This window comes from Hibiscus syriacus, unplaced genomic scaffold (genome assembly GCF_006381635.1).
Source record: "Hibiscus syriacus cultivar Baekdansim isolate YM2019G1 unplaced genomic scaffold, ASM638163v2 tig00111311_pilon, whole genome shotgun sequence".
Classification (NCBI taxonomy): domain Eukaryota; kingdom Viridiplantae; phylum Streptophyta; class Magnoliopsida; order Malvales; family Malvaceae; genus Hibiscus; species Hibiscus syriacus.
Window position 1 is genome coordinate 1,944,676 of NW_024063054.1, and position 12,825 is coordinate 1,957,500.

At 34.9% G+C, this 12,825-nt stretch overlaps 4 protein-coding genes across 7 annotated transcripts in view; 1 reads left to right on the forward strand and 3 right to left on the reverse strand.

Annotated features, from left to right (window-relative positions):
* Window positions 1-587: 587 nt before the first annotated feature.
* On the reverse strand, window positions 588-1,200 carry LOC120158440. Its single transcript, XM_039169275.1, has 2 exons — window positions 1,144-1,200; window positions 588-1,088 (listed from the first exon to the last, which is right to left on the reverse strand). Exons 1-2 carry the CDS (start codon window positions 1,198-1,200, stop codon window positions 588-590), a joined length of 558 nt encoding a protein of 185 aa, XP_039025206.1.
* A 7-nt stretch (window positions 1,201-1,207) lies between these two features.
* LOC120158441 lies at window positions 1,208-2,095 on the reverse strand. Its single transcript, XM_039169276.1, has one exon. It carries the CDS (start codon window positions 2,093-2,095, stop codon window positions 1,208-1,210), a length of 888 nt encoding a protein of 295 aa, XP_039025207.1.
* A 2,935-nt stretch (window positions 2,096-5,030) lies between these two features.
* On the forward strand, window positions 5,031-6,650 carry LOC120158332 (putative pentatricopeptide repeat-containing protein At1g02420). The gene has a single exon (XM_039169201.1). It carries the CDS (start codon window positions 5,112-5,114, stop codon window positions 6,606-6,608), a length of 1,497 nt encoding a protein of 498 aa, XP_039025132.1. The 5' UTR covers window positions 5,031-5,111; the 3' UTR covers window positions 6,609-6,650.
* Window positions 6,651-7,015: 365 nt separating this feature from the next.
* The window catches only part of LOC120158298 (ADP-ribosylation factor 2-B-like), a 12,345-nt gene continuing 6,535 nt past the window's right edge, over window positions 7,016-12,825 (reverse strand). For 2 of the 4 annotated variants that reach the window (XM_039169173.1, XM_039169175.1), the window contains exons 2-7: window positions 8,304-8,460; window positions 8,155-8,225; window positions 7,688-7,807; window positions 7,447-7,565; window positions 7,278-7,359; window positions 7,016-7,181 (exon numbers count right to left, since the gene is read on the reverse strand). In XM_039169173.1, coding sequence (XP_039025104.1) covers window positions 7,176-7,181; window positions 7,278-7,359; window positions 7,447-7,565; window positions 7,688-7,807; window positions 8,155-8,225; window positions 8,304-8,451 — 546 coding nt within the window. In that variant the 5' untranslated portion in view covers window positions 8,452-8,460 and the 3' untranslated portion in view covers window positions 7,016-7,175. Of the gene's footprint in view, window positions 7,182-7,277; window positions 7,360-7,446; window positions 7,566-7,687; window positions 7,808-8,154; window positions 8,226-8,303; window positions 8,462-8,844; window positions 8,970-12,825 lie in introns of those variants that run through there. The other 2 variants (XM_039169176.1, XM_039169174.1) reach the window with 2 other exon arrangements.

The following is a 12,825-nucleotide window of genomic DNA, read 5'->3' on the forward strand; positions in this document are numbered from 1 at the left end:
AGGAAGTTTTAGGGCCAAGATTCGATTCTTCTGCTTTCGCTGCAAAGCACTTCTGTGGAAGTATTTTGTGTTTCGGTCACCTTGGGTAGCCCAATTAATTCTTGAGTGTTGTTTCCATAGAATTTCCTCTTGGTCTAGGAGCTACTCTAACTCGGTGAGGAGTTCGGCTTCAAGATTAATAAGGAAAGTTGAATGATGTCTATTAAGGCTTTTGTGAATTCCTCGAAGTCTTGCCATAACTATCTTTTTTGTGTGCCAATATAACCAAACACCGTTTTATTCCATGTATCAGCTGCATTAGTAAAGAGGGTGGTAGTGTCCAAAAGAGATTCAGAGTTTACCCAGTTATCCTTCACCATACGGTTGAAATCATCATGATGCAACCAGCCAGAGAAATATCTGAATTGAGTCGGGCAAAGGATATTTGTAGAGCTGCCAACACAAAGGAGAATTGGTCTGTGATCAGACCGCATGCGATGAAGATGATGTATGGCTGTTTCAGGATACGATTCGTCCCATTTTCTATTACATAAAGCCCTGTCAAGACGAACATAAGAGACACCCCGATTCCATATAAATTCAGGACCTTAGAATCCCATGTCACGGATGCTAAAATCATAAACAAAATCTTGGAAATGTTTGCAAGGCCGAGTAGAAATTGTAGCATTCATCCGATCTGAAGCAGTGAACGTGGGATTAAAATCTCCAAACATGATCCAAGGGGAGGTAATATTTCCAACGAGGGATCGAAGGTGAGGCCATAGCTGTTTTCGCTTTGTTGCATTCGGGCTGGCATATATAATGGTTGCCAAAGTCGAGAACTTGCCACATGTAATAGATATACGGCAGTGTATGAACTGAAAATGGTTGAGGAGTATGTCTACATGGATTTTCCTGCGCCAACATAACCATATGCCTCCTGAAAAACCTACAGCTTCAATGCAGTGAGAGCGATCGAAACCAGTGGCAGCAATAAAAGCATTAGCTCTGCCCCCACTTATCAGGGGTTCAAGGATTGTTACTAAGTTCGGTTTAAAGTCACACAAATATTGCCGAAAAACTGTGAGAAAATGCGGGTGGCCACATCCCTATACATTCCAAGATATTATTTTAACATCCATAAAGAAAGATAAGTATAGAAACCAAATCATTCCAGCATGGGAACCATTTGGTTGTCAGTGCAAATATTCTGCATGGCATCGTCTCGTTAAGCAAGACTAGTAGGATCGACATCTGGTCTTTTAGAAAATGCTTCACTCGATTGAAGTTGGTTTGTATCGGGTGGTTCTCGTGGTATGGATTTGTGTTGGGTGGTTCCGTGCATGACTTGCAAGTTCACGTCATCAATAATGTTTGGATTTGTATTCTCTGCTAGAACGATGGCCGAATGTTTTGACCTGTCCAGTATGGTAACACGTGGTTCAACATTGCTTTGGTGGGATTGGTTACTGGATTGACCCGGGCTTCTTTTTGAAGATCTAGCAGTGATCTTGGGGATCATTAGTGGTTTACGGGCAAGAGTGGCCATCTTGTTTTTTATAGTATGTTGACTGCTGGAGTTGCTTTTGCTGGACTGTGCGTGATTAGCTGAGGAAAGAGAATTAGTCACGTGGGAAGCATGGGAGACATTCGGTCCATGAGAAGCATGATGAGCATGAGGAGTCTGAACAGTATTTGGCGTGTGAGTAACTTTGTTGGTATATGTAGCTTGATTTTCAAATGCAACAACTGTAACATCATCGGCTGATTCATAAAGAGGATTAAAAAGCGAACCATTGTTCTCCAGATTTTGTCCTTTATCTGTTGGAGGTTTTTTATTGCTCTTCCGTTGTCTTTGCTCAACAACCATCCATGGTCCAAATGGTTTAGAGCTTTGATTGGCAGTCGACAATTGTGGTTCACTTATTTGATCATTTGGGTCATTTGAATCATGCTGGTCGACAATAATTTTATCTGGGCAGATATACTTTACATGTCCATACCGACCACATGAGAAGCAGATTGTAGGCAATGATTCGTATTCAACGATCTGAACGCGCCCACTGATTAGAAGCTTCAAGGTTAGCGGTTTTTTCAGGTCCACACTCACCGCCATTCTTGAAAACGTCCTCGACGACCAGTTTCCATTTGATAATCAATTTTAACAACCTTTCCAAAGCATTCACCAATTTCAGTAATAAGGCTACGTTTATTGAGGGTTACCGGTAATCCCGGAAGGCGAATCCACACCACAATTCTTCTAGGGAATAATTTTGAGGAGGTAAAATCCGGCGACCATGGTTCAACGGTTAGGTAATGTCCAAAGATTGTCCATGGGCCATCGGAGAGGGCAGTCAATAAATCTGAGTGTGTTCGTAGCGAAACGAGGAAGTAGTTGTTTTCTATGTCCATGAGACGAAAAGGCTGAGACGGCTTCCATAGATCATAAAGTTTGTTTCGAAGAGTTGTGTAGCCAATACGCCTCCCAAGTAGCTCGTGAAGCTTTACTTTAATTAGCGGAAAGTAGTGAAAATGGTTTTAAAGAACAAAGTGAAAATCTTTAGCAATAAATGAGCTTGGTAATTATGAATTTTTTGTGACAATTATCATTTGGTTTGAAATATTATACGTGGTTAATTTGGTTAATCATCATTTACAATCAAAGGACATGTTTATTGATGTTGTCATGGAAAAATAAAGGGGTTGATTTCTTCTTCTTCTTTAGGGATATAAAGAAACTAGTTTTGATGATGCTTTGGATGTTTTTAAGGGTATTGCCATCGAAATGAATATTGATCTCGTTTTTCCTCAAGACGTGAAATTAAAAGAAAAAAAGTTTTTTTTATGAGAATTTAGATAACACCCCATCCATGACTCCACAATCTCAAAGGAATCATTTAGAGTTAATTATTTCTTATATATTGTTGGTCAAGCTATTGTTTCTCTTAATAGGAGATTTGAACAATACTAATATGAAAAAATTTTGGGTTTTTATTTACTTCTCATAAGTTGTTGTCACTAGATTATGCCAGTCTAAAGTCTCATTGTGCTTATTTTGAGTCTATTCTTAAGAATAAAAGACAACCTGATATTGATGGAAATGAATTGTATGTGGAGTTGAGGTTACTAAGAAGGTTCTTGCCTGTCGAAAAAATAGGATCATTGGAGATTTTAAAGTTTTTGAAAGGTAATATTTTTCCTAATACTATTATTGCATATAGAATTTTATTAACTATTCCCGGGACAGTTGCATCTGCAGAAAGAAACTTTTCCAAATTGAAATTGTTGAAGACCTATATGTGTTCTACTATTTCACAAGAAAGACTTAATAGGTTAGCATTGATAGCGATTGAGAACGATATTTTGGAGAAAATTGACTATGAAGATTTGGTTGACTATTTTGCTTCTAATAGAGTTCGGAGGATGACACTTTTTAAATAAAATATCACGATTATAGAGTTGCTTTGTGATATTATCTTAGTTTCATATGTTTATTTTTTTAATTTGCTTTGTGATATTATCTTAGTGTCGTATGTTTAATTTTTTATTTTATAAGAAACACTAGTGATATGATAAATTTTGATATTTTATAATTTAGTTTTATTATAAAAATATTTTAGGGGCATAATTTTAAAAAGTAGCATAAGACCTCACATCTTTTGGGACATACGTAGGTAAAAATACTGATAAAAATAGTAGAATACCTAAACATACATGACAAAAGATACAAACCATTTCATGTTTGAGATTTTTTTTAAAAAAAGGAAAAAATTATACATTGCAACCTCGGGGCTGGAAATTTTGAATAATTGACAACGAACATGTGTCGACAACATGTTTTTCATTATCTACACCAAAGAATATTAGGAAGAGCTACTTAGTCAAATATATATTTTCATTACATTTTTTAGAAAAAATTAAATCGTCAAACTGATTCAGTGAAACAAAGAGACCAAGCATAAGAGTGAAGATTTACATTTGCCAAGATTGTGTTCTATGTATAAGAATGAAATAGATTACCGACAAGATGTATATTCCATTTTCATCATCTATAAATTTATAGTTCAATTCTTAATCGGAAGGAAGATGCTTTAACACGAATGTAACTCATAGTAACCATCCAGGCGACGTTTTCTACGTTCCGAGGATTGGACTTGACATAACAATGGTTAAATATGGACCCAGAATACATGTCCACCTTATGCTTCGTCCCTGAGATGAGCAACAAGAAATGAAATATCACAAATAATGGAACATTTTAATACAACATATGAGCAATTTGTATGGCTTGAAGTTACAATGTACTTTATGTTTGAGGTTACAACGGAAGAAGTTTTCTACGAAGTCAAAAAGATTGAGCAAACACTATCCTTTAAATTGTGTAAAACACAGCTGCAATTGCGATGATATGGGCGAGGCTCCACCTCCATTTCTTGCATTAATAAGCTTCTTTCAGAACGCACCAGAGCATCGTCTCAGCTATAGCTGCTATAGTAGTCATTTTTATCTCTCTTTTCTTAACCTCTTCTTCAAGCGTTGTTATATATGCATGATGAAAGAAGGAAGAAGCTGGTTTTAGTTGTATGGTGTAGTCCTTCAAATGCTGAGAAAAGAAGGCTTTATTGGCAAATGAATGGCTTGACTTCGGCCGTGATTTTGGAGACGGTTACTGTGGAGGGGAGAAGAAGACTATTATTGTAGAGGGGAGAAGAAGATGACTTCTAGCTATATCGCGTGGTAAAAATAGTGTCAGATCAGTTGGTTGACTCACCAGTATAGGAGCTTAGTGCATCTGCCACTAGTCCACCCCACTAACAGCTAACAGTTGTTAAAATTAAGAATCATTTTGTTATAAATCAATAATACTAATGTTTAATTTGTAACTTCTGAAAAATCAGTAAAAAATCGAAATTTACTCAAACTGTACTGACCCATACATGTAGTTTCTCCACCATCTTATTCCCATAATAGGCGTCGTTTTTACTTCGTTTTTTCTGCTTCAGAGTTTAGGCTTGTCGAGTAGTCCCTCAATTCTTTTCCCCTCCCCTCCCCTCCCCTCCTTTGAACTCCAATAGCAAAAGGAAAGCAAAAATTTCTCATCTCTCGGTAATTAGATATCGAAAAAATAAGCAATGATAATTCGAATCCTTATCTCCCAGCAATCCGCTTCAAGGTACGTTTCACCACTCTCATTTCTCCCCTTCAAATACTTTTGCTCTGATTCGAATCCTCCCCTAAACAATGAAGTTGACACCATTTACCGCATAATATCTAGTTCTACGTCTTCAGAAAATTTGACCCAATCCTTAAAATCAACTGGGATTTTTCTCTCAAACGATTTAATCGATAAAGTTCTGAAAAGGTTCAGGTTTAGTCATGGGAATCCTTTGCACGCGTTTGAGTTCTTTCAGTATACAGGAAAAAGAAAAGGGTTTTATCACACCGCCTTTTCTTTGGATACCATGCTTTATGTTCTGGGCAGGAGCAGGAGATTTGATAAAATTTGGGAGGTTTTAATTGATATCAAAAGAAAAGATCAGTTTTTGATAACCCCTAGAACTATGCAAGTCGTTTTAGCTAGAATTGCTAAGGTTTGTTCTGTTAGAGAGACTGTGGAAAGTTTCTGGAGGTTTAAGAAACTTATTTCTGAATTTGATATTTCTTGTTTTAATGCTTTATTAAGGACATTGTGCCATGAGAAAAGTATGAAGGATGCTAGGAATGTTTATCATGGTTTAAAACTTGATTTTAGGCCAAATTTGCAGACTTTTAATATACTTTTGTCTGGATGGAAGTCCTCGGAGGAAGCCGAGGGATTTTTTGAGGAAATGAAGGAATTGGGTGTTAGACCGGATGTTGTTTCATATAATTGCTTAGTTGATGTGTATTGCAAGGGTAGGGAAATCGATAAAGCTTATAAGGTTGTTGACAAGATGAGAGAGGAGGAACTGTGGCCCGATGTGATCACGTATACGAGTATTATCGGGGGTTTAGGATTGGTTGGTCAGCCCGACAAAGCAAGGGATATTTTGAAGGAAATGAAGGAGCATGGATGTTACCCCGACGTTGCGGCATATAATGCCGTCATTAGAAATTATATCATTGCAAAGAGGCTTGGTGATGCTTTTAGTTTGATGGATGAAATGGACGGAAAGGGTTTGAGTCCCAATGCAACTACTTACAATCTGTTCTTTAGGGTCTTTTCTTGGTCGAATGATTTGAGAAGCTCCTATAGTTTGTATCAGAGGATGATGTATTCCGGGTGCCTGCCAAATACACAATCTTGTATGTTTCTAATCAGGTTGTTTAGAAAGCATGAAAAAGTGGAAATGGCACTGCAGTTGTGGAATGACATGGTGGAGAAAGGTTTTGGGTCTTATGTTTTGGTATCTGATGTGCTGTTTGATCTGCTTTGTGATATGGGGAAGCTGGTGGATGCCGAAAAGTGTTTCTTGGAGATGATAGAGAAGGGTCATAGACCTAGCAATGTTTCTTTCAAGAGGATCAAGGTGCTCATGGAATTGGCAAACAAGCATGAGTCAATTCAGAACTTAAAAGAGAAGATGTCCGTTTTTGGGCCTTCAATCCAACTTTCCGGAGATGGTAAGAATCAGATTCACTCAACGTGAATCATTCCAGAGCTAACTAATGCAGTAACCATTGTTTGAATCCTTCTGAGGGAGGCTTTTCTAAACCATCAAGAAGATGCACCTTATCTCCATGAAGACTGCATTTTCTATGCACTCTTTGGTTGTTGTCTCAGTCCGTTACCAAGTGCCGATTTTCTTTCAACTTGTTTTTGATATAGTTCTATGGTTTTAATTATGGTTTCTCTTCTGTTTTATTCATCATTCAACAATTGATCATGTCCTCAATTTTCCAGATATTTGCAAAAGATTAGTATAATTTAAATTAGTTTAAGAAATGTTGAATTCTGTAAATAATTAACTAAAGAAGAAAGGGTCTCCTTTATCGAACAAGCTAAAAGAGGCATTAAAGAAAGTGAAAATAGCATAGACTTGGAGATTTTTCTTTTCAGTTTTCGTAATAATACCACAAAGGAAACCCAGAAGTCATCAATTATTCTTAAACTACATATAATAAGTGGCAAGGTTTGCAAGAAACAAATGAACATGAAAAAAACAAAACACTTGAACGGGACAAAACATACAGGACTAACAACTCAATGATGCCTCCTATGCCTGCAATTGTGTGGGTATTTATTAGCATAAACAAATATAAGGTAGAAGGAACTGACGAAACCCAAATGGATATAATCTGCAACTTGAGGTGCTTACCTTGTTTGCAATGTTGTTTGAGAGCCAGTCCAGTCCCTCGTACAAACCTTCACCAGAAGTGGCACATGTGCTCTGGATGTACCTGCAAAAAAGGAATTATACAAAGGGCTACATACACATCCACAAATATAGACCATCACCGAAAGCAAGAGAGAATGGTTCAGCTTACCAGTGGCGCTGACGGAGAGAATGAAGGCCAAGCTTGTCAGTAATCTCGGCTGCGTTCATAGCATTCGGAAGGTCTTGCTTGTTTGCAAATACTAGCAGGACAGCATCCCTCAACTCATCCTGCCAATGCATATAAAACATGTTAGGTTTCAGCAAGAAAAACCCATTCAGAGTGCACCTTTAATCATTTCAAAACCATTATCAGAACCATAAGCCCAGGAAAAGTTTATGCTCAAAAGTACCTCATTCAGCATCCTATGCAACTCATCTCTAGCTTCAACCACCCGATCACGGTCATTGCTATCAACCACAAAGATAAGTCCTTGTGTGTTTTGGAAGTAATGTCTCCACAATGGTCGGATCTATGTACACAATCATATCAGATCAACAAGTCAAATAATAGAGACAAAAAGTCAAAATAATAAACACTTTTTTTTATTATTCTAATAGAACTAAGATCCGATTTTGAGCACTAAGCATCCAGCTTTGCACATACCCATCTAACACCTACCCCATATTCTCTCCTTCAATGAAACTACACGTGCATGTTATCAAGATGCTTAATTGCTTATAGAATATACGAGATCATGAAATTCTGCCCAAATTATTGCCATAAACAAAACACATACAAGACACCCTAGTTTTTTTTCCCTTGGATACCACATCTACAGTAAAAAAACATCTTTAAATAAAAAACCAAACTTGATACCTTGTCCTGGCCACCAACATCCCAAACGGTGAAGCTGATGTTCTTGTATTCCACGGTCTCAACATTGAATCCTACAAGATTACATAAAATTATCACAATTTGCAACAAAATTCAATTTTATTCAAGAGTGAAAAAAAAAAACTACTTACCAATGGTAGGAATGGTTGTGACAATCTCTCCCAATTTAAGCTTGTAAAGAATGGTGGTTTTACCAGCAGCATCAAGACCAACCATCAGAATACGCATCTCCTTCTTGGCAAAAAGCCGGGTGAATAGCTTTGCGAAAGACAACCCCATTTTTCACTTCTGTCAAAACACCAAAATCCACATGTGAATTTGCATAATCATAGATAGAATTTCAAGAATCAAAATAAGAATCCAAAGTTCTGAAATCAAAACAAGCATGAGATGATCGTTCAAGAAACGACTGGAAACAGGGGACTACGAAATAATTTCAATCCGAGAAAATGCAGATCGGAGCAATTTAACGAATATACGTCGCTTTCCCGAGATTCAGTTAAGATGAAATACGAAAAGAATTGAAATTTTAAGAGATTAACGCAATGTTGAACCAAACTGAAGTCAAATTCCAAAGAGGCAGATCTGGAGAGCCATAAGCTAAATTTGAAGAAAAAAATCAACTGCGAAACGAAAAGCCGTTTAGAATTTTGAGGAGGTAGAGGAATTTGCCTGAGTGAAATGCGAGCGGTTATAAAGCGACGACGAACGACGGAGAGAAGCGAAAATCTACTCCTCTCTCGGAATCGAAGGCAATGAACGAACTGGCGCTTGAAGCTGAAGCCTTGAGAGCCTCCATTTATATATAAATATGGGCTGGGGACATTGATTTAACATAAGGAAGCCCATAAGGGAAGTTAGATTTTTTTTTTTTTTTTGAATTAAGGGAAGTTAGACTTTAAATAAAGGCTTAATGCAAAACAAAAATTTATAGAAGAAAATAATTATATTTAAAATAGGAAAAAATTCAAATAACAATAAAAATTTACATTCATAATTGTAAATTAAGCATATAATTAGAAAAATTTCATCACATAAAGAACATACAATGAAAGATTAAATTTAACCAAGAAACTCAAAACAATATAAATATAAACAGATATGATTGCATCAACAAACGAATTACAAAAGATGATCGAACTATTGAGAGACCATTGACAAATCGCAAATCAAACTCGAGCAACGTGAAAATTTATCCATAAACGCAAATCGAGTATCCAAATTCAATCTGAGGATCCAAAACAAGGAAGATCAACAAGATATCATATAAGTGTCATCTTGATCAATCGTGACGATGTCAAATCAATCCTTAAAATAGATAAATAAAAAATGATTAAAGAACCGAAAAAATACCAAAAATCATAAAAAAAAGTGTCATAAAATAGATGAAAACTTGCAATACAGATAGACTTATTGAAAATCAAAAAATAAAAATAAAGTAAAGATACGATATAAAAATAATAATAATAAATAATATTGACGGTCGACAATCAATATTAAAATTAATATCGTTGTTGATAAAAAAATCGGAAAAAATATGAGCGGCAGACCAATGGGCTTAATGCAAAAATGAATGCTAAGAAAGTAGGTGTTTCTCATGGGATTTCGAAGAGTGGAAGTGGAGACCGATTATATGACGGCCGTGAAGTTGATCAATGATCGGAGTTGTGGAAGTGATGGTTGCACCATTGTCAGAATGATAAAAGATTATGTCAAAACGGTATTTAAAAAAATTTGTTATGTTCCTATTTATAAAATTTTAAGTTTCTTATTTTTTAATAAATACTTAAAAAGTATTATTTTTTTTGAAATTACAAAAAGAAATCTTGGAATCCCAAAGAGCTCTAATTTTAATCTTCTTATAAATAAATTATAATTTAAGTTTTCTAATAAACCTTAAATTTTATAATTATGACACATATCAGATAATATTTTTTTTAAACCCGTGGCAGACTAAACACTCAAAATATAATTTGAAAACATTAGGTATTCTTCTCAACTAAACATCGGTGTGTATCGTTGGCGACCTAAGCAGAACACTTTGGTATTTTTCTCATCATCCATGTGCTTCGGGAATGTCATCTTACCCGTTCAATCTGGACTCAAATAATCCCGCAGCAGAACACTTTGGTATTTTTCTCAACCCCCCCCCCCAACCGGATTGGTTACAATTAAACCTAACAGTGCAGGTATGGATACACCGGAGTTAAACTGAAAGCAACTATTCAGCGTTCTTATCTGGAGACTGTAGAAGAACCGCAACTGCTTTGTGTTCAAGGGTCAAATTTGGTCGGCCATGGCTACTATCCACTTGGCCAAAGCTTGGGCACGAACCATGAAGGAAAACCATGTCTTCTATCCTACTAGTACGCTTAGGGGTGTAAAAAGTTGATCCGACCTGTAAAACTGATTGAAACCAACTCGAGTCAAAACTATTTTTAACCTGCGCTGTAGCTATCCGAAACCGACTCGAGTCGGAACTGGTGTTTACCTGAATCCGAGTTGAACCTGGAAATTGTGGATCCGAACCCGACCTGTATCTGACTAATATGAACCCGAAACCAAAATTGACCTGGTAAATAACTGGTATTATCTGAGTTGTTTTCAACCTGACAAGTTTTCAACCTGACCTGTTTTTAACCTGATCTGATATTTCCCTCACTTATATATTACCATGTACGAAATTATAAGATTTTAATAAAATTATGAGTTTTTTAGTTTATGATGTAATTAAAAAATTAATATAATTACTTTTTAAATGTTATAATAAAATATTTATTATGATAATTAAATTAATAAATAGACATATTATATAAAATTATTTAATAAAATTATTTAAATGTATAATAGATAAAACAAGATTAATAATGCAAAGGAAAATTAATATAGTTTAATTTATATAAATTATATAGTTTAATTTATATAAAGAAAAAATAATATTAACAATGAAAGTATTTACTATGTAATATATATTAACGTTTTACATTATTAATATAAATAATTTTGGCAATACATTTGTAACATCTCAAATTAAGGGTTAGTGACTAAAATGTAAAATTTTAGAATTTGGGGATAAAAGTAGAATAGTTGAATAGTTCAATGATTTATATGGAGATATTTCCTGAAAGTTGTTAGTAAATATTAAAGGAGTCAAAGGGCAAATGAGTAATTAAACAAGGAAAATAATTAAATAATAATTAATGAGTATTATAATACCTATGTGGAGAATGATTAAAGAGATAAGCTTCCAAGAAATTCTCTTCTACATCTTCTTCTCTTCTCCACAAGCAAAAGGTAAGTTTCCTCATTAGTTGATTATCTGTTCAATTAAAGGTTGGGTTTTGATCCTTAGATGATAACTAAACTTAAGGAAAGCTTAAGTTATCTTAAAATCAAAAGATAAAGGAGTTATGATAGATTAAAGAAAATGGGTTTTTAAGTGAAATTTTGAATAAGAAGGTTTAAATGAATTTGGAGGATAAATTTGACTTGTCATCTATGAGAATAAGAAGTTAGAAGTGTTAGAATTAAGTTTGGATAACATGGAAAATTTGGTATGATTATTGATTTTTATATGGAGAATAAAATTTTGAGGTTTAAGATGAAATAAATAGATATAAATGAGTTTAAGCATGTATATTTGAGTTAAGAATATTAAAGGGAATGAAACTTAAAGAATTGAAGTTCAAAGAGTGAATTTTCGTGCAATGAACAGTGATTTCTGGGTAGGTGCATCGATGCATGGATATTTCGAAGCTATTTTGTGTACCGATGCACCCATAGTGCATCGATACACTCCTAAAGGAAAAGCTGAAATTTGGTTTATTAAATTAGCCTGAGTTATTAACATCAAGTTATAAGGTTTAGGCTTCTGATAATCGTCTCGAAAATTATGCTTATGTAGAAATTGAGCCTAAACAAGTTTCGGAACAATCAAAGAATTAGTATCGAATCAAAGCAAGGCTAAGGTGAGTGCAATTTAAATTGTACTTATGTTATTGTATGTGTGACATGATTTGTATGAGTATATGCTAGTGTGATTGTGAATAGGTAAAAAGGAAACAAGAGATGATATAAGAATCTATTATAAGATATATGATATGAAAATATGATAGTGTGTTATGTGAAAGAACTATGAAATAAATGAGTTTATAGGTGCTATGTGATGTACATATATGTTTATGTGAAACCATGCAAAGTGATACGAGCTATGTGAACATAAGTGACATGAATTATATGAAAGTAAACTATGTGATTATATGCACATGTGATATGTGACAGAAAAGGAGAAATATGGGATTAAAAGAGAGATGATATGAATAAGTGATGTGAATATGTGAACATAAGTAAACAAGACATGATATATGTGCTTACATGAGAACATGAGAAATAAGAAGCTATGTGATAAGGATATAGAGAATTAAATGAATGACATGAAAGTGTATATATAAATATGTGATATGTGAAAGTGAACCATATATATATATGCTATATGATATGAAATATGAAATATATGCTTACACATACAAGTGGTATGTGACAGAAGAGAAAGAACAAGTGATATGAAATGATAATGCCCATGTTATGTGATATGAGAGCTAGTGGTATAGTTGGCATGCCAAGAGTCGAGGGTTTACCTATGTTCTATGGAAC